Source organism: Sapajus apella, unplaced genomic scaffold, assembly GCF_009761245.1.
Source record: "Sapajus apella isolate SASKATOON/1434 unplaced genomic scaffold, GSC_monkey_1.0 scaffold79, whole genome shotgun sequence".
NCBI lineage: Eukaryota > Metazoa > Chordata > Mammalia > Primates > Cebidae > Sapajus > Sapajus apella.
Genome location: NW_022437019.1, coordinates 1,293,734 through 1,317,984, shown reverse-complemented (window position 1 = coordinate 1,317,984; position 24,251 = coordinate 1,293,734). Strand labels below are relative to the sequence as shown.

Genomic DNA, 24,251 nt, shown 5'->3' with positions numbered 1-24,251 from the left:
CTATATGCAGTGTTTGGCTGCATAAGTAGGTATTAAATGCAACCATTGGGAATGAGAATGGTAGCCACAACGTTGGAGCCTCCCTGCAACGTTCGAGTCTTCCCAGCCAGGCTGTAAATCTTGCTACCTGACTGCAAAGCCATCCAGGACTGTCGCTTCATTCAGAAAGGCAAGCCTTGGGCAATCCAGTACACCCCATGAACTGAGTCACTGCCAGCATGATTTTGGGTTCACTGTCGATGATTTAATTTGCACCTGCCTGACATCTACAATACACTAATCACAGTCTCCAACCTCACCTGCAACTCCAGCTCCTGGGCTTCCAAACTCTCACACTGAATAAACAGAGGTATCTCCAACTCTCCCCTCTCCTCATTATACCCTGGACCACTGAAGAGGATAAAGCAAAATTCAATGTGTTTCTTCCTTTTCCCACAAAATCATAAACCTTCAGACCCAGGGTTCCTAGACTGGCAGTGCTAGGAAGTGGGGAAAAGGCAGGAGCTGCTCCAACCAGCAAGGTGGTGAGGTTGCCATGTTTGGTCCAAACCATCATCTTTTGAGACCACTGGCAGTCTCTTGTGAATAAACCTATCTCAAACCCAGCCTCAGGGAATTTCCCTGAAGTAAGTTCACAGCCACAATAAATGGAAGCATATCTTCCTTCCTGGCAAGGCAATGAGCGACTGCCACATATCACTAGTCCTCACTGGTCACACAAGCCACCGATGTCTGAGAGAAGGAGCAAGAAGTCAGGCCTGGAAGCATTTGTTGGGGGTGGATGTAATGTCAAAGCCCAGCTCCAAGTCTCCATGCCAGGGCCTAACTGCCAAGCTCCACGTGGCACGGCGCTCCACAAACCATACCCTCCATATCACCAAAGCCGGGAAAGGTACAAGGTAGAGAACGCAAGGCAACTCTACTCACAGTCTGCTGAGCTTCGGAGTGCTCTGGAAAAGCAATTCTGGAAGGACTTGGAGTTTATTCTTGTTCAGGCGCCTAAGGAGGAAAAAGAGAATAGAAGGATGTCAAGGGGACATTAAACCAGATCAAATGTATTCAGATACCACTTTAATCAATCAGTCAATCAATCAATCAACAGGTATTAAGAGACTCTCTACATCTTTCAGTGAGGGCTGCGTAACATGTGTAAGGTATATTCCCTGTTGGTGGGGCTTAGAGTCAGGCTGGGAATGCAAAGCAAAGGTCAGTCAAAAGTTAAAACACAGCACACGCGCTGTGCTGCCACACCTCTGCCAGAGTCTTGGGCAGACATCACTAATGGATCACAATATTCTTTCCCACAGACCCCAGACCAGACTTTTAAACTTTTCTCCCCATGAGCTCCATGTAGCTATATCGAGTGATGAAACTGGCATATGAAATACTCCCCTAAAAACATAAATGAAATATCAGAGGAAATATTCAGGATCCTAAATAGTAATGGTGGGAGCAGATAGCAGTCAATTTAGCAAAAGAGAAGAGCCCGGCAGATCACCTTAGATAGAGGAACAAAATAGAATTCTGGCCATCTTGACTCTGTGGACCAGAGCAGGGTTCCATTGTGAGTTTTGCGGGTCCCTGGCAATTTCGCCTTTGTGAGCTGCTTTCTCCATTAATTTTTATTCTGTGAGACGGAGCCTTGTTCTGTTGCCCAGGCTTGAGTACAGCAGTACGATCTCCGCTCACTACAACCTCCACCTCCCAGGTTCAAATGATTTTCCTGCCTCAGCCTTCTGTCACCACACCAGGCTAATTTTTGTATTTTTAGTAGAGACAGGTTTCATCTGTTTCACCACGTTAGCCAGGCTGGTCACGAACTCCTGACCTCAGGTGATCTACCTGCCTCAGCCTCCCAAAGTGCTGGAATTACAGGCATGAGCCACTGCACCCAGTCAAAAAAAAATTTTAATATTACATTTTATAACTATGTTGGTATCAATACAAATATATTAATATATATTAATATATAACATTTATTTCTGCCTAAAAGTTCATTTTTGTCTTCCAATATTAAAAAAAATTAAAACATTTTCATGGGCCCCTAACAGTATTATAGACTCTTATCACTGCCCCCACTGGGACTCATGGAGAAGTAAGCCCTGGGTCAGGGAACAAGGTCTGGGCATGAGGTGTGGCTTGTGGCAAAAATCGGCCCAGTAGGGATGGCTCACATCGGATGGTGGCCAACAGAGCCCATCAGTCTCTCTTAATCATGGTCAATGCTAAACACCACAGCAAGGCCACCTGAGTTTTTAAGGGACACAGAGCCACCATTATGATCATGAAGGCTGTTTTCCTGGGAGCATTAGGCCAAGAGAGAGACTCTGTTCCATGCTAGCCCCATGCCCCTCTGCCCTAGTGAGTTGACATAGCTTAGCAAGGGAAAGGCGAAGCTGTCCAAACCATGGTTAAAGCACATACCCCACAGTCCCCAGAATCTTCCAGAGTCAAAGAGCGGTTCATAGCCTGGATGAATTTTTCTACATAAAGTGAATTGAATATGTCCTATTACATGGTATAAATATGTAATCCCAATCTGAAAGCTAAGAAAACTAACGAATAGAAAAGGTGAGCCTCTCCCTAACTCCCAGCTCCAAAGCCCAGGCTCTCCCCCTTCCCCCACTGCCAGGCAGACATGCTTCCCTATTTGGGATTTTGCTCCCATTTTGCCACTTTCATTCTAGGTCTATGAACGGAAACTTCAGAGGGACGAGCAACTAGGAGGAGGTCAAGCAGGACAAAGTATGTGAGAGAGAAGCATTGAAGACTTCATATCATAAGCCCACTGTCAAGAGGGTGCCACTCAGCCTGACAGCCATGCAACAAGTGGATAAGCATTAGGTAGGGATGCCACCCACGGGACTCCTGATTCGGAGGAGGAAAGGCTAGAAAGTTGGATGAGCTAAGCTGTAATTCCCTGGCCACCTCTAAGGCAGCATAACTCTTGTTTGGTTTCGTTTGAGATAGAGTCTCACTCTGTTGCCCAGGCTGGAGTGCAATGGTGCAATCCTGGCTCATTGCAACCTCCACCTCCGAGGTTCAAGCGATTCTCCTACCTCAGCCTCCCGAGTAGTTGAAATTACAGGCACACATCACCATGCCTGGCTAACTTTTGTATTTTTAGTAGAGACGGATTTCACCATGTTGGCCAGGCTGGTCTCAAACTCCTGACCTCAAATGACCCGCCCCCTTGGCCTTCCTAAGTGCTGGGATTACAGGAGTGAAATCACCACGCCCGGCTGAGGACAGCCTGACTCTTACACCAGTGTTTTTTCTTTAATATTTAAAAATTGCAGTAAAATCACATATCATTAAATTTATCTTCTTAGCAAAAACTGTATACTAAAAGTGTACAGTTAGTTCAGTAGCGCTGAGTGTATTCACATTGTTAAGAAACTAATCTCTAGAACTTTTTCATCCTGCAATACTGAAATTCTGCCCCTGTTGAACAATAACTCCCCATCTCTCCCTCTCCCAGCCCTGGCAAGCACCATTCCACTTTCTGTCTCTATGATTTTTCCTGGTGCCCTTTGACCACTGCAGTATCTGCTTTTTGTGTGCTCCTGTCACTAAAGCAAAGTGGAGGACTCCGGTTAGACAATGATGAGGCAACACCTAGTTTTACGTTTCAAGTAGTTCCCACGTACTCAGTGATATCAAGTGGAAGCCACTGGAACTGGAGAAGGCTTGATGTTATGTCTTTGGGATTCACTGGGGCTGGGCACAGGTCTGGCTCTATTGTGCTCTTGCTGTGGGATCTCAGGCAAGCTATCTAGCCCTTTGAGCCTCAGTTTTGAATCTGTACAATGGGTTACAGTGAGTCTTTTTTTTTTTTTTTTTTTAAGGAGCAGGGAGTTTAATAGGCAAAAAAGAAGGGGGAAGAAAGAAAGAAATTCCCCTGTACAGAGACAAAGGGAGGAGGGCTCCAAAGCTGAGAGAGAGAACCCCCTGAAGATTACCAATATCATCCTTTTTTTTTTTTTTGTAACCTCCACCTCCTGGTTTCAAGCAATTCTCCTGCCTCAGCCTCCCAAGTAGCAGGGACTACAGGCATGTGCCATCATGCTTCTCAGCTAATTTTTCTATTTTTATTAGAGACAGGGTTTCACCATGTTGGCCAGGATGGTCTCAATCTCTTGACCTCGTGATCCGCCCACCTCAGCCTCCTAAAGTGCTGGGATTACAGGCATGAGCCACTGTGCCTGGCCTAAAGTGAATCTTAAATGACACAGTGTCTATGCAAGTGTTCAGCCCTGCAGTGATGACAGTGGTACTGATTGAGTTCTACCTACATGTCAAATGCCATGTCACGTGCTACACAGGCAGGATCTCAACTGCAGCAGTGCTCACAGTAGGTGTCATTATTCATCCTGTCTCATACAGAATGAACCTGAGGCCTGGGGAGGTCAAGCCATCCCCCAGGCCACAGTTTCAGGAAGTGGTAGTGGCAGGATTTATACCCAGTCAGTCAGACTCCAGAGCTCTAGTTCTGAACCACCACATACTTGAAGCCTTTCAATAAATAACAGCTCTCTTTCCCTTTCCCTTTCTTACTTTTTTTCTGTTTCTTTTCATCCAGAGTTGCCACTTCTCCACCCCATCCAAGGCAATGAACCACCCTGTATACATTGCCCTCCCTGAAAAAGAACTCTCTTGGAGGTCCCCAAGGCAAGAACTGGGTCTCTATGTGGGTCTGTCTGGAACCGCCCTCTATTGTCACAGCTGTACAAAGCCTGGTAAGAGTTACATTCAGACAACCAACAGTCCCGTCTAGGCAAAAATCCTATAACCCAGCCTGCCGCTGCCTGCAGTGAGTAGGGTGTTCAGTTTGCAGAAAACCCTAAACCAGAGTTGAAGCTAAAAATAAAACCAGCTTGGCTCCAAGGCTCCTGGAAGGAATAATTTTCCATTTTTTGCCGGTATTTGTGGCTGGATAAAAATAAAAATACAACCAAATTTAGCCAATTGTGCACTGCCCACTGCTTCATAAACCCTGAATGAGGATTCTGGGGCAGCTGGGTGGAGCTCTGCTCCCAAAAGCCTTGGGGCCTTTTCACTTCAGGTCGCCTGCTGGTTCTCCATATCAGAAGGAGCTAGATACTGCATTTTCAGGTATCTCCAGGATTTATTTCTATTTACTAAGTGAACAGCCAGGCCTGGAATGCCTTCCTCGAAAAGCTGGTGAAGGCTCCAAGCTGTATAAGGTGCACTTCCCTTGTGGCTGCTATGAAAGCGGCCCCTGAACAGGAAAATGAACAGAATGAAACGTGCTGTTCTCCTGATAAACAGGTAAGTGCGAGGTGCAGAAGTGGCTACTGGCCATGGTGCACTCATGCCATCTGCTGTTCTGTTACTCTGGGCCCAGAGGTGGAGATCTCCTGCCATAGTTCAAGCTGGAAGCAAACCCACGATGGCTGTATGGAGAACAGGACTGAATGGAACTCAAATGAGGACAGCACTGAGGACGTCAGCAAATGAGATGCGGGCCAGGGCAATGATGGGATAAGGTCTCCTAGGTATTCTCTCTCCCTCTAAGATCAAAAGTCCTTTCCAGCTTTCCTGATGCAACAATGGGGAGCGAAAAGGTGAGGGAAAAAAAAAAAAACACCGAAACAAACAACTGGCTGCTGAGTTGCAAAGTCACGCGCTTTTCAGCCTGAACTGAGAAGCACCAAGAAATAGACCCCTGTCTTTGTGGAACCACTAAAGGGCTTTCTGGATGCACCTGGGTGTAAGATATAATTAAAAGTTTTTGCCACCTTGTTTGTTGAATTCATCCACGTATCCATCCATTCAACCATTCACCCATCCAACTGTTCATTTACCTATTCATCCAACCACCATCCATCTATCCATCAACCCATCAACCCAAGCACTCACTCATCCATCAACTATAATTTACCCATCTGTCCATTCTTTCATCTCTGCAGTTTTTCAATATAAACATACAAAAATGAATAAGATACAGTTTCTTTCTTTAAAAATGTCATATGCTAGTAAAGGAGATAGGCCTGAAAACAAAAAATTCCCATGAGCTTGAAAGCAAAGGTGTCGTGGGAACACAGTGAAGCAGGAGCTAACCCAGTCCTTGTTAAAAGAAGAATTCCTAAGGAAGATGGCTTAGAGTTTAGTTTTAAAGAATGACTAGGACTCCTTAGGAGGTAGGGATGGAGAGCTCTAGACTGAGAGAGAATTACGTAGTCTCTACTCCACGGAGGGCCAGGAGACAGAGGAACTTGCATGGCTGGAACACAGAGGTGACCTGTGAACATAAGCAACAGAGTTGTAAAACTAGGTAGCAGTCATACCACAAGAGGCCTTTTTATCCATAATAAAGAATTTGGGCTTGGCTTTTTACGGAGTAAGGGGAACCAGAGAAAGGCTTTGAGCAAGGGAGTTCTCCCGAGTAGCAGTCAGCCCGGCTAGGAAGAGGGTGAAATTGGAAGCAGGAAAACCAGTTAAGAGGGTGCTTGGGTAACCAGGATCTCCGTGTGAAGACCTGGTTAAGGATGACAGTGGGGCTGAAGGTAGGAGAGACAGATGAGGTATAATCGGCTGGGTTTTGTGACGGGATGTACCTGAGGATTGAGGGAGTTGCAGGAGTGCAGGTATTAAAAGTGCCTCCCGCTTGGGTAACTGATCAGTCAAATTACCAATCCCTAATGAGAGGAAGAGAGAAGGGAGGAACACCGTGTAGAAGGTGGTGTGTTTAGATTCAGGATTTCTATAACACTGAAATCTCTCAAATATGTTTTGACAACTAATGGCAGTAGCTAGTAATGATACTAAAACCATGAGCCAGGCATTGTACTGAGCACTTTACATGCACTACCTCACTTAATCCCCAAGGAAATGCTCGGAGGCCAGTGCTCTTAGCATCCCTATATTTAAGAAATAGCAGCCTAAGAAGGTTAAGAACTTGCCCAAAGTTAAGCTTGACCAACATGATAGTCGGTGGGACTTCAACCCAGGTGCCTGCTGCTAAGCCTGTGCTCTTACCTCCTATGTGCAGTGAGAATTCTTCATTTAGCCCTTCATTATAAACTGTCTTAGCACCTAAGTTTCAAATGCCAAGGGCGGAAAATACAACTAACAAGTCCTCTGTGTCCCAACAGCAGCCAACAAAGCATCAGGCACACAAAGAACATTCCAGAAGGGCCTGCTGAATTTCAAGAATAAATCAAAAGGTAGGAAAGGCCAACTAGAGGAGTCTGATGAATCAATAGCTCTGCTGGGCCAGAAAGTCGCCCTGTGTGGGGTAAACAGGGCTCCCAGAGGGCCTGCCCACCTGAGTCTGTCTTCATCCTTCAGAAACTTCTTAGAGACTTGGCTTTCAGATATATCTGCCTCAATGACAAGCAAGGCGAGCAGGGGGAAGGGCTCACTACTTCCACTCCTCAGGAAAGGGCAGGGGTGAGGGACCACCAGGGCCTGGGCATGGCCCATCACACAGCAAGTCCCATCCTTTCATCAGGGAGGTGTGAGATGTCAGCTGCCCACTCAGGCCTGAGGGAGGAAGAAAGTCAAAGTGTGCTAACCCCTGCAGGTCAGCAGGACTGCTTGCTTTAGTCATGAACTCAATTGGTTCCCCTTCCCCAGGCAGCTTCTTAAGCAGCCTGGATTCTTTCTCAGTCTATTGGTACTTTCAGAAACACTTACATGTCTCAACAACAAGGACCCAAGCAGTTTTGTTATCTAGAGCAGAAGCTCCATGCCACCCTCAATGGAGAGAGAGAGAGACGGGCAATGCTTCCTGCCGGCTGCTGCTCCAGGTCAGCAAACCCCAGGGATGATGACTGCAGGCTCCAGGTAAGGGCAGAACCAAACTTCACAGGCCTCAAACCTCAGCTCAGAGGTGACACCATCGACCATGAAGATGTACAGATGTCACTATAAATCGGGGGCAAAAAACTACAACTCTGGAGAGTCAAAAGAGCAGAGATCCTTGATCGGGGGCTGTTCCCACTAGCTGTTTGCTGTAGTCACTGAAGACCTCTTGCTTGCTTGGTTTCCTCACCTGTCTAACACCCAGTTTGGGTTTTTTTCCTGCTATGCAAAATGCAAACTGGATATAATCTGAGCAATTCAGTAAGGAAGCTGATTTGTGACGGTGGTTGGTTTATACTAGTGTCATGATCAGGAACAGCCCCCGTATGTGTGTCAGGAAAACCTAATGGCTTAATATCAATATCTGTGGCCATTTTAGTTGCACGATGCTGTTCTTTGCCTTTGAGGCTTCCCTTTTTTGGAGGGAGAAACCACTTCCTTGAGATATAATGGAGCTTCCTTTTAATAGTAACTGTGGACCAACCCACAATTTATTTTGATGGCTTAGCCACAAGTTGACCTGAGATTTGTCTTCCATGGGATCCAGTATTTGCTCAATGACATTTAGGTTGGCTTACACCAGTTTTGAAAATCAGTTAATTTTTAGTTTGTAACTCCTGAAAGTCCTAATAGCAATTAAAAACCCTTTTATTTTTGACATTTCCGCAAGAGAAATAACCTTGTGGTCATACTCTAAAATTCTGATCCCTAAGCAGTTTTTTTTCCTCATTGAGTTTGTGTGCAAGAATCTTTTTTAAAAAATAACCTAAAGATTATTTTAGGAACACAATTATTATGTAATAGCAAATCATGTACCTCATGGGATACCTGAGAGGGCTGAATGGTTTAACATCTGTAAAGGGCTTTGCAGTGTTTCTCAAGGGCTCAGTAAGCGGTAGCTGCCACAGCTACTGTGATTATCATTATAATCATCCCTAGATGTCCCAAGAGTTTGGAAATACAGCAGATTTATTTCTCCTCCATAGATGGCCGTATTGGTCAGCAAGGCAGTAACAAATGAACTCCAAAATCTCAGTGGGTTAACACAATAAACACTTACTCCACACTTACGTAAGTGGCTTGTTGCATGTGGTATGATGCCTTAGAGAACATGTGGCCTCCAAGGCTGCTGTGCCAGGGGAAGAGACGGAAGGAGGAAATACATCAGCTCTTAACTCCCTTGACCCAGCAGTTACTCATACCGCTTCTCACATGATTGGCCAGAACTAGTCACATGGCATAAGCCTAGCTGCAAAGGAAGCTGGGAAATCTACAGGAACCCTTGGATATTTGGTTGAGGACTATCTTAACAATCAGTATGCCTTAAGCATCAAACAGCAAAGATCTCTTTGTCAGCCAGGCACAGTGGCTCAAGCCTATAGTCCTAGCACTTTGGGAGGCCAAGGTGGGAGGATTGCTTGAATCCAGAAATTTGAGATCAGCCTGGGAAATATAATGAAACCTCATCACAACAAAAAAATCCAGAAAATTAGCTGGGCATGCTGCCACACACCTGTGGTCTCAGGTACTCAGAAGGCTGAGGTGGAAGAATCACTTGAGCTTGGGAGGTGGAGGTCGCAGGAAGCCAAGATCATGTCACTGCACTCCAGCCTGTGCAACAGAACAAGACCCTATCTCAAAATAAATAAATAAATAAATCTCTTTGCCCTTGTCCATCCATCCTTCCTTCCTTCCTTTTTTATGTTCACATAGGGCACTTACTCCTATGAGCTAAGTGTTGTGTTAGGTGTTTTATCTGTATTGTCTCGCTTCATCCTTAAAGCAACTCTTGAAGAGACACTGTTATGGTAATTATTAAGATAAGGAAACTGAGGGATGGCAAGGTTATGTAGTTCATCCAAAGTCACACAGCCCAAACTTAAGGCTTGAACAGAGGTCTCTTGGACACAAAAACCTGTGATTTTAACCCCCTTGCCATTCTGCTTCTCTTTTTGCAGCTTGGTTGACCAGAAGGATGCCCAGTAATCCCAGGAGGGAGGCTGGAAACAAGAAATATTTGCTAGCCCTGCCACTCTGGTTTCCAAAGAAGTCTGTGAGAGTCTCAGGAAATCCCTGCCCTATTTATGTGGTTCTAGAGAACTCTGGGGGCTTGGACAGGATCACATCTTACTGAGATCCAGCTCAGGACTCCAGTATGAAAAGGAAAGAAGCACAAAGCCCTCCCCACCAACACACATATACCAAACAATCTCTTTTGACCTTTCCTGTACCTCACATTGGATTACTTTTTCTCCAATTACACGGCTGTTAGGGAAATGTAGGGTACTGAGCCTGCCTTACCTCTGACTCCTGCTACTTCCATATGCCCCTGATGCCCAAATACCCCTGCATCCAGAAGACCTTGATTTCAGGAGGAAAGGAGGGGGTGAGGGAGAAGACGGACAAGAGTCCTGTTTACGCAGTGGTAGAAAATCATTGGCTCTGCAGAGAATGGGTAAAAAGGCACTGTGAGTCCTCTGGTTCCAGGATGGCTGACCCACAGGTCTAAGTAGTTTTTGCCTAGAACAAGGCAGGGAAACCTCAGAGGCCTTTATTTAGAACTAAAGTCAAGGGCATGGGTCTCCGGGGATCCCCAGTAGATTGTACACAGTTCTGTGTTAGTACACTGAGGGCTCAGACTCCAAGAAAATATATCTAGGGTGGAAGAAAGCACACATTTATGGGTGGATGTGAATTTGCATGCATGCACACACATACACACACACACACACACACACACACTGCAGATAACATACACACAACTTAATTGCCATTTATAACTTCAGAGCTGGCCAGACCCATTTCAGGCAGTCAGACCATTTGGCAATCCCCAAACCTCCAACTCCATAGTGACCTCTTGCCCATGACATCCCATAGTGGGGCCAATAAGGTAGATAGCTCCCCAGATTCAAGAATCACTCCTGGATCTCTTTTGAGATTTTCCTTTCTTGCAGCTTTCCCTTGCTCAGAGTTTTTACACATGCTGTTCCCTTCTCTGGAAAAGCTCTTTACCCTGATGCCAGGATAAAGCTGCAGAGGTGTTAAGAATGAGTCAAATTCTAAGAACAATTTGAGGGTACAGCAGACAGGATTTGCTGATGGATTGGAGGCAAGGTGAGAGAGAGAAGGGGAGTTAAGGATGAGGCTGATATTTTTGCCTGTGCATCTAAAACCTTGGAACTGCTGTCACCCGAGATGGGGGAAGACTGTGGGTAGAGCGGGGGTGGGGGGCAGATTTGGATGTTAAATTTGATATACCTATAAATATTCCCAAGTATAGATGCCCAACAGATGATGGGATATACAAATATGTGGCACTCAGGGATAAGACCAAGATAGAGAGATGCAGGTGGTAATCTAAAGCCATGAACTTGGATGTAGTTGTCACAGGAGATGAAGATAAGGCAAGAGGAGTGTGAACTGCGTTCTGGGTTACACCATCCAGAGCGAGGAGGAAACAGCCCCCATTGGTGGTGGGGGAGAAGCAAGAAAGAGCCAAGTTGTGAAGGCCAAGTGAAGAAAAAGTTTCAAGGAAGGAGGGAGGATGGGAAGGAGGGAGGCATTGGTCAGGCAACTTGTGCTGAGGCACAGAGAAAGACGAGGATAACACTAGTTTGGCAATGAAGAACCCATTGGTGACCCTGGAAAGAGCTGCTTGGTCCCAAGATGGGCAAGACCTATTTGCAGGAGTGGTTCAAGAAAGAATGGGGGAAAATAAAAAGAAACAATTACGCTGAGACATCCACAATAAAGGAGGAGAGAAAATGGATTGATAGCTAGGAGAGACTGTGGTCAAGTGGGGTTTTATTGTTGGTTTGTTTGAAGATGGAGGAAATTGTGACACGTTTCAGTGCTGATGAGAATGACACAGAAGAGAGTCACATCGATGATTCAGGGGAGTGGGGAAAAAATTTTAGAGTGAAGCTCCTGAACAGACAACAGAGGTAATCTCAGTGCACAGGGATGGCAGTGGCCTTCGACAGGGCCAAAGATAGGTCACCTGTGGCAACGGCAGGAAGGCAGAGGTCAGGGGACAGGGGGTGGCAGATGTGGTGGTGTCTGTGGAAGGTCTCTTCCTACCACTTCTATTTCCTCAGTAAAAAATCAAAGCCAGATTCTCAGCAGAGGCCAGGGAGAGAGAAGGAGGGACATGATGACTGAGAAGGAAAGGTGAGACACCACTGTTTAGGGAAGGCTGGAGGGTTGCCGGGCAGCAGCCAATGCCGATTTGAGGTCAGTGATCATGAGCTGAAAGTGAGATTCGTCCACAGAAGCAACACTCAAGCCCCCTGGGTGAGAGGGTCCAAACAATAAAAGGCTGAATGCACCCAAGGTTAGGGTGTTTCCAGGCAACTATGATGGAGGAAGAGAGGGGCTCAGGAGTTGAGGGAATGTGCTTAGAATAATTATGAAAATGAGCCATGAAATCTGTGCTGGGTAATGAGGGAGGGGGCCTCATTAAGTGGGTGAGGGGTGGTGACAAATGACAAAGTCTATGAATTACATGCCTCTGCAGGGTCTAAGAACTCTTGCACAGGGCATGGGGCCGGGGCTTAGGAAGGCTGTGCTGTATAATTCTAGCTCTGCCCCAGAGCTATGCAACTCAATGTAAACCACAGCCCTGGTTTCCTCCAACAGAATCAATGGGTTGGATGAGATGATTTCTAAGATCACCTATCTTATTCTCCTAATTCTGAGAGCTGGATAGAATATTTGAATTTTAAGTCCAGATCTTAATGTACTGCATGGCCTTAGGATTTAACCTCCCAAAGCCTTGGTTTCTTCATGTGAAAATGGGCATAGTGACGCCTACTAGAATAGTCATTCAAATGTGTAGTGCCATGAGAAGAGAGATTTTTGTGTTTTGTTCACTGCCACTTGAGCCTGAAAACTACTACATGCTCAATAAATACTTGTTGGTTAGTTGGTTGGTTCACTGGTTGGTTGGTTGATTGGGTTGGTTGAATGACTAAATGAGTGAATATCCACTTCACCTATCTCACAGAATTACTGAGGGACAGATGAGCCAAAGAGGGCAAACTTTGTGAAGAACTGAAAGGGCTGTAAGTTGTTGTGTGCTGCTCCCCCAGCCTCCACGCTGGCTATTTCACTTCCACTGTTCAAACCAGAGTATTTCATTAGGCATCTTCGAGAGTGTCGCCCAACCAGGTTACTAAGCAGTCACAACCACAACAGCACAAATCACTTAACCCACACTGCTTGAAAGAGGGCCCTGAGAGTTTGGAGCAAGCAGCTCATGGCAGCAGTTTTGTGCAGTAGGGTGAGGGAAGCAGAGGCGGCTTTAGAACAGAGTGAAGCCAGAGTCAGGGTGAGGGTCCCTACACCGGGTGGGACGTCCACATAAGGTTGCTATGTCAGAAGAGTGAGGGTTGCTATTAATAAAAGGAAAAAGCAGACGGCCCTCAAAGGCTAACTTTCTCTTCTCCATGCTGCCTAGGGATAAATATGGAAGAGCTACGTTGGGACAAGGAAGAGGGACAGAGAATGCATTAGCATCATTCTGCAAAAACATGCTTCATCAAGACATTAAGCATGCCTTGAGAAGTCTATGGTTAATATCTAGTCATTTCTACTAGGAATTAAGAGAAAAATACTTCAGGCAGTTATTAGGATTTTTCCCCCTTTTAAAACCCCAGAAACAATGCAGCAAAGCCGATTCTAAATCAGATGGCATGAGCACAGCCCACCACCGAGTTTTCATGTTCTCTCTGGGTTATTCTAGGCCTTTCGTCTGGGTCCCCAACCCCTTCAGCCCACAGGTGGGAAACTGACAGATGCAAATTGAAATAGAAATACTCTAGCTCATAGAGGTCAGGGAGGGCAGGTGCAACTCAGCACAAATTTTCTGAAAGTGTGCTGTTTAAAATGATCCTGTTTGAACTCATTGGCTTTTTCTTTTGTTCTGAGTAAGTTCAAAGTGACAAAAACAAAACAAAAAAAACCCTGACAGTAAAAAATATAAACATTTCTATTTTGTGAATGACAAATTTATCTTTCATTTTTGTTCTAAACACTCAAAATCTACAAGATCTGTTAATGATGGTGTGCTTCTCTGTGTGTTTATCTAGGGGTTTTCATCTATATTTACGTATCCAGCAACAAAAAAGTTCTTTTAAGCCTTCTCTGGCATGAGCCAAAGAATGTAGAGTAATTATCTGTGACCAATTCTTATCTATAACTAATTAGAATTTTTATTTTCTCATAGCATTTCCTCCCTGATTCATGTCCAACGTTTTTTTGTTATTATATTTATTACTTATACCTGGATAATATGAGAACTGCAGGACAGAAAAGGAGCTGGGTAACAAGGGGAAAGGGGCACTTTTCAGATTGCATTGCCACTTTGATCTGATTGACTCTTGCTTATTCTTTTTTTTAAATGCTTTTCCAGCATGGGAAGGATTTCTCAACCCTCTGGCTGTTGCATTTGAACTGAAGTCTGCAGAAATAATTTAAGAGGCCCTGCTCACCTCGCTCACTCCCACCTCAGGCGAGCAGTTCCACATCCCAACCACAGCTTTGAGATCCCATCCGAACTTGCTGGCATCTCAAACTGAATCCCAGATGTTCACTTAGTGAGAAATAAATGAATGGCCCAAGCCATGGACTGAAGCAGGGATCCTCACAAATAGATTCCAGGTGTGTTGGCCTCTGGATCACTATCTTTCTCTGTTTTACACACACACACACACACACACACACGGCTCCAATTCCATCCTAAAAAGAATTCAACACCATCTCAAAGTTAGAGCCAGCATAGAATGAACAGAGTTAGTTACCTGACACAAATTATATCTTTTCAATTGTGGATGAAGGCAAAGGCCTCCAAATTCACTCTCCTTTGCCTTCAATAATCAAAATCATGATGTGTTTGTGATGTTCAAACTTAGCTTAGGCTTAAAAGAACTAAGTATGACTAAATGACCTGAACTATCATCATTTTTCATTATCCACCTTAGCTGCCTTCCTGTGCTCCCCTGTGCTGTGGTCCGAATGTTTGTATCCTTCTCCCAACAAAATTCATATTCAAAATTCAACTCCTGAGATGATGGCATATGGAGGTGGGACCTTTGGGCGGCAATTGAGTCATGAGGATGGAACCCTCATGAGTGGGATTAGTGCTCCTTTGCATCTTCCACAATGTGAGACATAAGCCAGAAGGCACCATCTACGACCAGAAAGCAGGTCCTCACCAGACACCAAGTATGCTGGCACCTTCCTTGATCTTGGACTCCCCAGCCTCTAGAACTGTCAGAAATACATTTCTGTTATTTATAAACCACCCAGAATATCTATTTAGTTATAGCAGCTGGAATGGACTAAGACTACATAATTCTTCTTATGTCCAATTTAACAAACACCTACTACTGTTTGCTTACCTGAGAGCAGACAAGGTAGGGGAGAAAAACAAAAGAAAAGGCAAGATCTACCTCAAAGAACTCATAGTAGTGTTTTGAAACAGCAAAATTCCAGTTGCTTACTTATACATTAAGAAATTCAAATTCTATGACGAAAGTCAATGGTAGCTTGATGGGGATAGCATTGAATCTATATATTACTTTGGGCAGTATAGCCATTTTTACAATATTGATTCTTCCTATCCATGAGCATGGAATGTTTTTCTATTTGTGTCCTTTCTTATTTCCTTGAGCAGTGGTTTGTAATTCTCTTTAAAGAGGTCCTCAACATCCCTTGTAAGTTGTATTCCTAGGTATTTTATTCTCTTGGTAGCAATTGTGAATGGGAGTTCACCACTTTAAATTTCATATGGAACCAAAAAACAGTCCATATGGCCACAACAATCCTAAGCAAAAAGAACAAAGCTGAAGGCATCACGCTACCTGACTTCAAACTATACTACAAGGCTTCAGTAACCAAAACAGCATGGTATTGGTACCAAAACAGATATATAGACCAATGGAACAGATCAGAGGCCTCAGAAATAATGCCACACATCTACAACCATCTGATCTTTGACAAACCTAACAAAAGCAATGGGGAAAGGTTTCCCTATTTAATAAATGGTGTTGGGAAAACTGGCTAGCCATATGCAGAAAACTGAAACTGGACCCCTTCCTTACATCTTATACAAAAACTCAAGATGGATTAAAGGCTTAAATGTACGATTGAAAACCATAAAAACCCTAGAAGAAAACCTAGGCAATACTATTCAGGACATAGTCATGGGCAAAGACTTCATGACTAAAACACCAAAAGCAATGGCAACAAAAGCCAAAATTGACAAATGGGATCTAATTAAACTAAAGATCTTCTGCACAGCAAAAGAAACTGTCAGCAGAGTAAACAGACAACCTACAGAATGGAAGAAAATTTTTGCAATCTATCCATCTGACAAAGGGCTAATATCCAGAATCTGCAAGGAACTTAAATTTACAAGAAAAAAAACACAACTTCATCAAAAAGTGGGCAAAGGATACGAACAAACACTTCTCAAAAGAAGACATTTATGTGGCCACAGACATATGAAAAAAAAGCTCATCTTCACTGGTCATTAGAGAAATGCAAATCAAAGCCACGATGAGATATCCTCTCACTCCAGTAAGAATGGTGATCATTAAAAAGTCAGGAAACAACAGATGCTGGTGAGGATGTGAGAAATAGGAATGCTTTTACACTGTTGGTGGGAGTGTAAATTAGTTCAACCAATGAGGAAGACAGTGTAGTTATTCCTCAAAGATCTAGAACCAGAAATACCATTTGACATAGCAACCCCATTACTGGGTATATACCCAAAGGATAATAAACCATTCTATTATAAAGACAAATGCACACGTATGTTTATTGCAGCACTATTTACAATAGCAGAACCAACCCAAATGTCCATCAATGATAGACCGGACAAAGAAAATGTGGCATATATACACCATGGAATACTATGCAGCTGTAAAAATGAATGAGTTCATGTCCTTTGCAGAGACATGGATGAAGGTGGACAACATCATTTTCAGCAAACTAACACAGGAACAGAAAACCAAACACTGCCTGTTCTCATTCATAAATGGGAGTTGAGCAATGAGAATACACGGACACAGGGAGGTGAACCTCACATACTGGGGCCTGTGGGGGGGGGGGGGGGGGGACAAGGGGAGGGACAGCATCAGGAGAAATACCTAAGGTAGATGAGGGTTTGAAAGGTGCAGCAAACCACCATGGCACATATATACTTACGTAACAAACCTGCACGTTCTGCACATGTATCCCAGAACTTCAAGTATAATGAAAAATAAATTGAGAAATTCAGTGTTTACTAAGTGCCTATTCTGTGTCACACTCTGAGATACAAAATCCAGTAAGTCTTCTCCTTAAGGAACTTGCAGTCTAGCAGTTCTTCCAGGGGAATAAGCTAAGCCCCTCAGAGCAATGTGAACATGTGATGTGTGCCACAAAAGAAAGCAGCTGTGCAAGAAGTCTTTATGGCAAATAGTTCCACGAGAGTACACAGTGAGGGGCGCATCATGACCCTGGTAATAGAGAGAGAGATGAGAGGGAAGACCAGACAGATGGGATGAAGAAGTCAGTGGGTTCCAAAATGTAGTTGTCTAATCTCTCAAGATTTCCGAGAGCAAATAAATGCACAAACATTTTCATTTGAATCATATTTATCCATGGGTGTGGATAGATATATTTATCCATTTATGTTTTTACAAACATGTATAACTCTCTTCTGGTCATTATTACTTAAAGAGAGACTAAGGAAAAAGAAAGGAAGTTGACTTAAAGTCAAATTAAAGAAAATAATTTGAGTACCGGTATCTCATGAATTGACAAAAACCATGAAGAAGGTATAGAAAGTGCTGGCATTTGGAAAATGCTGTGTTGCTCAGCGGCTAGCCACTGAAGTTTCCTGGACAGGACTGGCATGAAGAAAGTCAGGTAGTAGGAAGAGAACTTGGGCAGCGGTATGCAGAATGTGTTGGGTGCTGGGGGTGAAATTGGTGTTGAACATGATGGAGACCGTTGTGTGAGTCAAAAGGAACCAGAGGTAGGAATGAAAGAAAGAGGAGAAACAGGAGGATACAAGGCAAAACTTACCAGCACACGGGATGAAGACAATTACAATGGAGACAGGGTGTGGAGACTGGTTCATTGTTTCCAATTCTTTTCCACTCTAGTAGAATTCTACACGCAAGGGTTTGGCTGTGTGACTCTGCAGTATCTCCCATTAAAGTGGGAAGTACATATTTCCTTGCTCCATTGATGTTGGGTGTGGCCATGTGACTTGACATGGTCAACAGAAGGTTGGTGAGTGTGATGTGAGCAGAGATTTTAAATGTGCTTGTGTCTCATCTTATTCCATTTGTCATCAAAAATATGCTTTTGATACCCAAAGAGAAGGGCAAGTCACAAGGATGTTCCTGAACCCAAATCACAACCTGAATCTAAGCCCAACTGAGCCCAGCTAAGATCATCTGAAACAGCCACACTGAGCAAACCCATATACAAGGAAACTAAATGCTTAGTTTTGTAAGCCACTGAGATTCTGAGGTTGTTTGGCTAGAAGGGAAAACTGACTAATGCAGAGAAGGAGGGATTAGGGTGAGAGTTGCAGCAGTCTCATGACTGGTTCCCCTGTTTCTGCTTTTGCTCCTAAATCCGATTTTCCATGAGCAGCTAGAGTGAGCGTTTCAAAACCCACGTTAATCAAGTCATTCTTTGCTCAAAAACCCCTTGGTGGCTCCCACCTCACTCAGAGTAAAAGTCAAGTGCTTATGATGAGCCGTACATCCCTACCTGATCTGTCCACCTCCCCATCCCTTTACCTCTCAGAATTCACCTCCTAACCCTCTCTTACTTTCTCACTCTGCTCCAGCCATGTGGCTTTCCTGCTACTCCTGGAGCACATTAGGGTGCACCTCCTTTGACCTCTTCCTTTCTTCTTCTCAAAAACACATCTAATAGCTGACATCTTTACTTCCTTCAGATCTCTCTTCAAATATCCCTTCCTCTAGGAGATCTTCCTTGACCATCCCATTAAAATTGCAACTCCATCCCTGAGCTCTCTGACTCACTCCCCTGCTTAATTTTTTCAAAGCAATGATCTGACCTATTATACATTTTACTTGCTGTGTTTGTGTCCATGGTCTCCCACTAGAATGCAAGTTCCATGTGGGGAAAACCTTTTTTCTATTCCTACTATATCCCCAGAACTAAGAACAGTGCCTGGCACATGAGCTAATAAACATTTGTTAAATAAATGAATCAGAGAAATATCCAGGCTTCTAGTCTAGAACAATGAGCATAATGGTGATGGCTTTGACAGGCTCAGGAGCTTAGAAGGAGAAAGAGATGTGGAAGAAAGTAAGAGTGGCCAAACGAAGCTACCAAGATGGCAAGTAATGGGTCAAGTTCAAGGAGACAGCGGGCATCATTCACTTGGTGGTGAGAGCTAAGCCATGAGCATTGGGAGAGTCTGTCACTTACTACCCAGAGCAATTGACTAAACTCACCAAGTCTCAGTCTTCTCATCTGTGAAATGGAAAGAATACAAACACCTTCTTCCCAAGGGAGTTGTGAGAATTAATTGAGATCATGTAAGTGGCTCTGTATTCTGCCTGATATAAAATAAGTGTTCAATATCTGGTTCCAAGTGAGTTGGCAACACCCTCTGGATGGCAAGCCCATCAAGGGGGAAAGAAGATGGTGCATGCAGAGTTTGCTGTAAGGCAGCAGGCAGCAGAAGTAAGGGCTCAGGGGAAAGCACTGTGTGAGGCAGTAATTGTTACAGCTCCCACAAGGGCCTTAAAGGGGAACTGGGATGTGGAAAGAGAAAAGAGGTAGAGGAAAACCCAGGAACCATAGTGAGGAGGTGAGAACAACCAAGGTTTGTCTGGGAAACTTGGGAGGGGGCTGGCATGGCTGGGAGGGCCCTCTGGAAAGGCAAAGTTCTCGAAGGGGAGGTGGGGCAAATCTGTGTGTGAAAAATTGGGTGGAGGGAATGGTGGTGGTGTAAGTGGGTGAAGTTCTTTAATATCAGTATCCTGAAGCTGGGTATTACCCAACATTTTTAAAAATTATACTTTAAGTTCTGGGATACATGTGCAGAACGTGCAGGTTTGTTACATAGGTCTACACGTGTCATGGTGGTTTGCTGCATCCATCCCCTCGTCATCTACATTAGGTATTACCCAACATTTAACAGGGAATCCCTAATTGTCTTAAAGAGTAAAATGAATGAGATATGCTGCTCTGAAACAAATCCAATGTGACATCTTCCATGGATATCCCACAGGCATGTCCACCATGGACACTGTCATCTCCTTCCATCCCCAACCTGGTCCCCAACTCAGGAAATGGCTCCCTGCCCAGACTTCCCTCCTTTTCACTTGACACTCATGATGTGCAACCAATTGCTATATGCTATGAGGTATGCCTCTTTAAATATGTGTCCAAACAATCCCCTTCTCCTAACTGCATGGATGTTCCCCTGGTTCAGGCTGCCACCCTCTCTCTGAATTATTGAAAGGGGTTCCCACTAGCCTCCTTGTCTGCAGTCTTGCTCCTCACGCTTCCACTTAAGCCTTAAATCCACCTGTATTACAGAGAGAATGATCTCCTTATAATAAAAATTTAATTATGTTGTTTTCCTGCTGGAAATCCTTCAGTAGCTCCCCATTACCCTCAGGAAATCATCAAAATGTTTTAATCCCACCTACAAAGCTTTCTGTCATCTGTCCTCTGCCCCCCAGCCATGATGAACTTGCTTTCATTTATAACTTGCACTCTCTCACCTCTGGGCCTTTGCTGATGTTGTTCCCTCTATCTGGAATACTTTTCCCTTCTCCTCTACTTTATTAACTCCAATTCAGCATCCACGTCTCAGCTGATAGGGTATCTCTTCTAGGAAGTCTGTCTGATCCTCCTGTCTACTCCCAGAGTCCTCTGTCATTATTTTATTATACTGTAATTTTCTATTTATTTGTTTCTTTCATCACAGAGCGAGTGAAGGGTAGCAAACACTTTCTGTAATGAGCCAAACAGTAATTACTTTAAGCTTCGTAGGCTCCATGGTGTCTGTCAACACTACTCAATTCTGCTGATGGAGCGCAAAAGCAACCATAAACAATACATTAATAAATGAGTGTGGCTGAGTTCCAATAAAACTTTATTTATACAAACAGACAGTGGGCCAAATTTGGCCCATGGCTGCAGCTTGCCATCCCCTGCTCTAGATCATCACCATCTCCCTGGGCCTGTCAGAACATTTTGCACATCAAAGAAGCTCCTAAAGATTTCCTGAATAAAGAAGGAAAGATTGAATAAATATCTTAATAAATAAATGATAAATTTCAAAGGCCAAGCTAACCTCGTTTGAAAAATGTCTTTCCTAGAATCAAATTCATATTTTAGGAACAATCTTTTATTGTTTCCTCCTGTCTAAAGCCCTTCGTCATCATATTTATTGAGTACCACTCTTTTAAGCACTTTACAGTGATTAATCTATTTCATGCTCAAAATAACCCCATGATAGTTCAAGCCTATTATGAGAGTTCATGCCTATTATTATCCCTAATTTACATAGGTAGAAATCTTGGAGGGGTTTCATAAAGACAGGGCTATGCCTTGCCCTTGGCCAATTCCTCTTTTACTAGAAACCCTTGCTCAGTGCCTAGAATCCAGCTCCTGGGCTGGGCTCCTTCTGCCCAAGTTGTCATGACTGGCCTGAATCCATGCCTCCCACCTGCCCTCTTCAGCTCACACACAGTACCACCGCCCTTGGGTCGGATGGCTAGTGTGGATCACTTGATCACCTAACTCTCTAATTCCCTTATCCACCATCTCCAGGTCTGACACTGCTTTCCTATGTCCAATGGATTCATCTCTGCTCTGGGCTCACTGACCCTTTGAGCTCCATTCTATCCTTTTTCACTTCTCTCACTGTTTTCCTGCCCTTCAAGGAAGTTCTAATGCCCGCCTGACATGTTTCAAAGATTAATGCACAATGGATTAAATCTAGAACTTGAAAAGTAGGAGAAAAATCCAAAAGATGAGAAAGGCTCCAATAGAAGCAGTAGCAAGCTCAGCGGTCTTCCTACAGAGATTCCGCCAATTACCAAAAACACTTTCTTTGGCTGAAAAGCTCACCATTGAATCAGACTTGGGGAAGAACATGCTGTAATGTTAGACCCCAAAGGGCCGCTCTTTGCTCTGAGCCCTGATTTCATCTGTAATTCCTCGATGGTTATCTGAAGTATGCTACCTGTGAGGATGTGAGGGTTCCCAACAAAAGCAGATCCCTCACTGAGAAGCTGGAGGCAGCACTTTCAGCCTGAGTTTGTCTTTTCTCCCTTTTCTGGACCTGGGTCTTTATTTGTCTGTCATCCAAAATTCAGCAGCCTGCAGCAGCGCTGGTTTGAAACTGACTTATGAGCCGACAGGTATTGCTACGGGGAGATGCAAGGCTCGGGTGTTAATTGCTCATTAGCCATCTCTGTGTGCTGTTCCTCAGTTAAAAGACAAGAGCAAAAGAACGTCAGCCACTGATACCTGGGGGTCCAGCTACCGACACACATGGAAACCATCCGGGGAGACCTCAGGTTCAATCCGCAGCTTGGCCACCTATTTATTTCTCACTAAAATAACATCTGGCTTTCATTTTTTGGTGACAACTCGTTTGGATAAGACCTTGAGTAGGTTAAAAAAAAATTAGACTTTCTACCCTTCCCCCAGCCTTGGAGAGGTAAACTTTACATTCTTTTGTAAGCCAAGGGTGTGAATAAAAAATTGGTGTGAGGACAGCAAGCAGGGTGTAAACAAGGAGTTATTTGTTTCTTCTTATTAAAAGACAATGACTCTCTGAAGAATTCACACACTCCCCACTTGTAAGCAGGGCAGAGTTCCTGGTGAGAATATACAGCAAATTATGTGTAGGTCCCAGGAGCTCACAGCTGAAGTACTTGGCAATCCTAGGGCTCGACTTTGCGGTCGAGGGATTGGGACCCCAGTGTCGGATGACTGGGTTTGGGAAGCATGTTTAAATTTTGTAGCAATCCAGGAGAACATGACACCATTGCCACAAACACTCTACAGGTCTGATGAAGAGCTGGTGGCCCTGATCCAGCCTAGGGTTTCTGGGGGGCCCTTGGTACAACACAAGTTCCATGAAGTCAGGGGCATTTATCCCTGAGTTCTTCACTGTGTTCTCAACACCAATGTCTGCTGCAATAGGAAACAAACCAGTGACTGCTGAACCAATGAGCCTAAGAATACAACACACAGGCTGCTTTGTGATTCTAATCCTCACCCTGTGGCCACATCTCTTCCAAAGTATACCCACAATTCTGAGAGGTGGGAGGTCATTAGCCATGTGGTCAAAAGGATCGTTGAGACAAATGGACAACATTCCTCACCGGATGAAACACACAGAACAGAGATGAAATGGCAGCTGCTGTTTCCCGGCTGTCCGGCTAGGGCATTTCTGGTGAAGAAATGGTTGAGGTTGCATAGAAAGCAAGACCTCTCACAGAAAGAGAGGCTTTTTTTTTCTCACATATAAACTTAAAATTTAATTCAGCGCCTAACATGTGCAGAGCATGTTGCAAAATGCTTGGGAGGTCTCAGAGGAGTGAAGGAAGAAGAGGGTATCTGTTCTTGGACTTTCTTGAAGATATTTTCATAGGCCATGCTCTTTTCTACCAAGGACTATTTGTACCAGCTGCTTGCTTACTGTATGTCCTTCAAATGTCCCCATATTTTTTTGAGTCACTTCAGATATTTGCTTAATCATCATCATCTCAGGAAAGCCACATGGCATTACCTTCGCCATGAATTGGTAAGTGGATGGCTGCCAGGCAATTGTGCATGATGTCACACCTTAGACTCAGCAAAACAAACTAGATAACAAAGCCAGCCCAGGCTATGTGGCTTCCTAGTTGAGAGCCTCGTGACTCATAGCATGGGCCAGAGACCAGCAGCATCAGCATCTTCTGGAGTTTGTGAGAAATGCAGCACCTCAGGCCGTGCCCCAGACCTGCTGAATCTGACTCTGCCTATCAATCACAACCACACCTCCAGGTGACTGGTGGGAACATTAAGAAATTGAGAGTTTAGAGCTCTGCATCTAGATTGACTAAATTCTGGTTCTGTACTCACTAGATCTGTGGTCTTAGGTAAGTAATTTAACATCCCTAAAACTCCATTTCTTCATCTAGGTAAAAGAGGAAACTTACAGAGCTAACTCACTGGGTAGTTCTGAGTCTTAAGATTGTGCAAATAGACTTGGTTAACACAGAGCCTGCAGCTGCTAATTGCTGAATGCTAGCAATGGTTATTAAAAACAGCATTCAAGGCAGAATGCAGAATGCTGGTCCAACAGACCACTCTTTAGGTAATGAGATGTTCAAAAGGGATACAATTGGTAAAACTAAGATGAGGCTGCCACC

General features: G+C 44.2%; 1 protein-coding gene across 2 annotated transcripts in view; it reads right to left on the bottom strand.

The window, feature by feature from the left end:
• The window catches only part of SLIT3 (slit guidance ligand 3), a 627,018-nt gene that overhangs the window by 520,887 nt on the left and 81,880 nt on the right, over nt 1-24,251 (bottom strand). For both annotated transcript variants that reach the window (XM_032252688.1, XM_032252689.1), the window contains exon 4: nt 928-999. In XM_032252688.1, the coding sequence (XP_032108579.1) occupies nt 928-999 (72 nt within the window). The remainder of the gene's footprint in view (nt 1-927; nt 1,000-24,251) is intronic.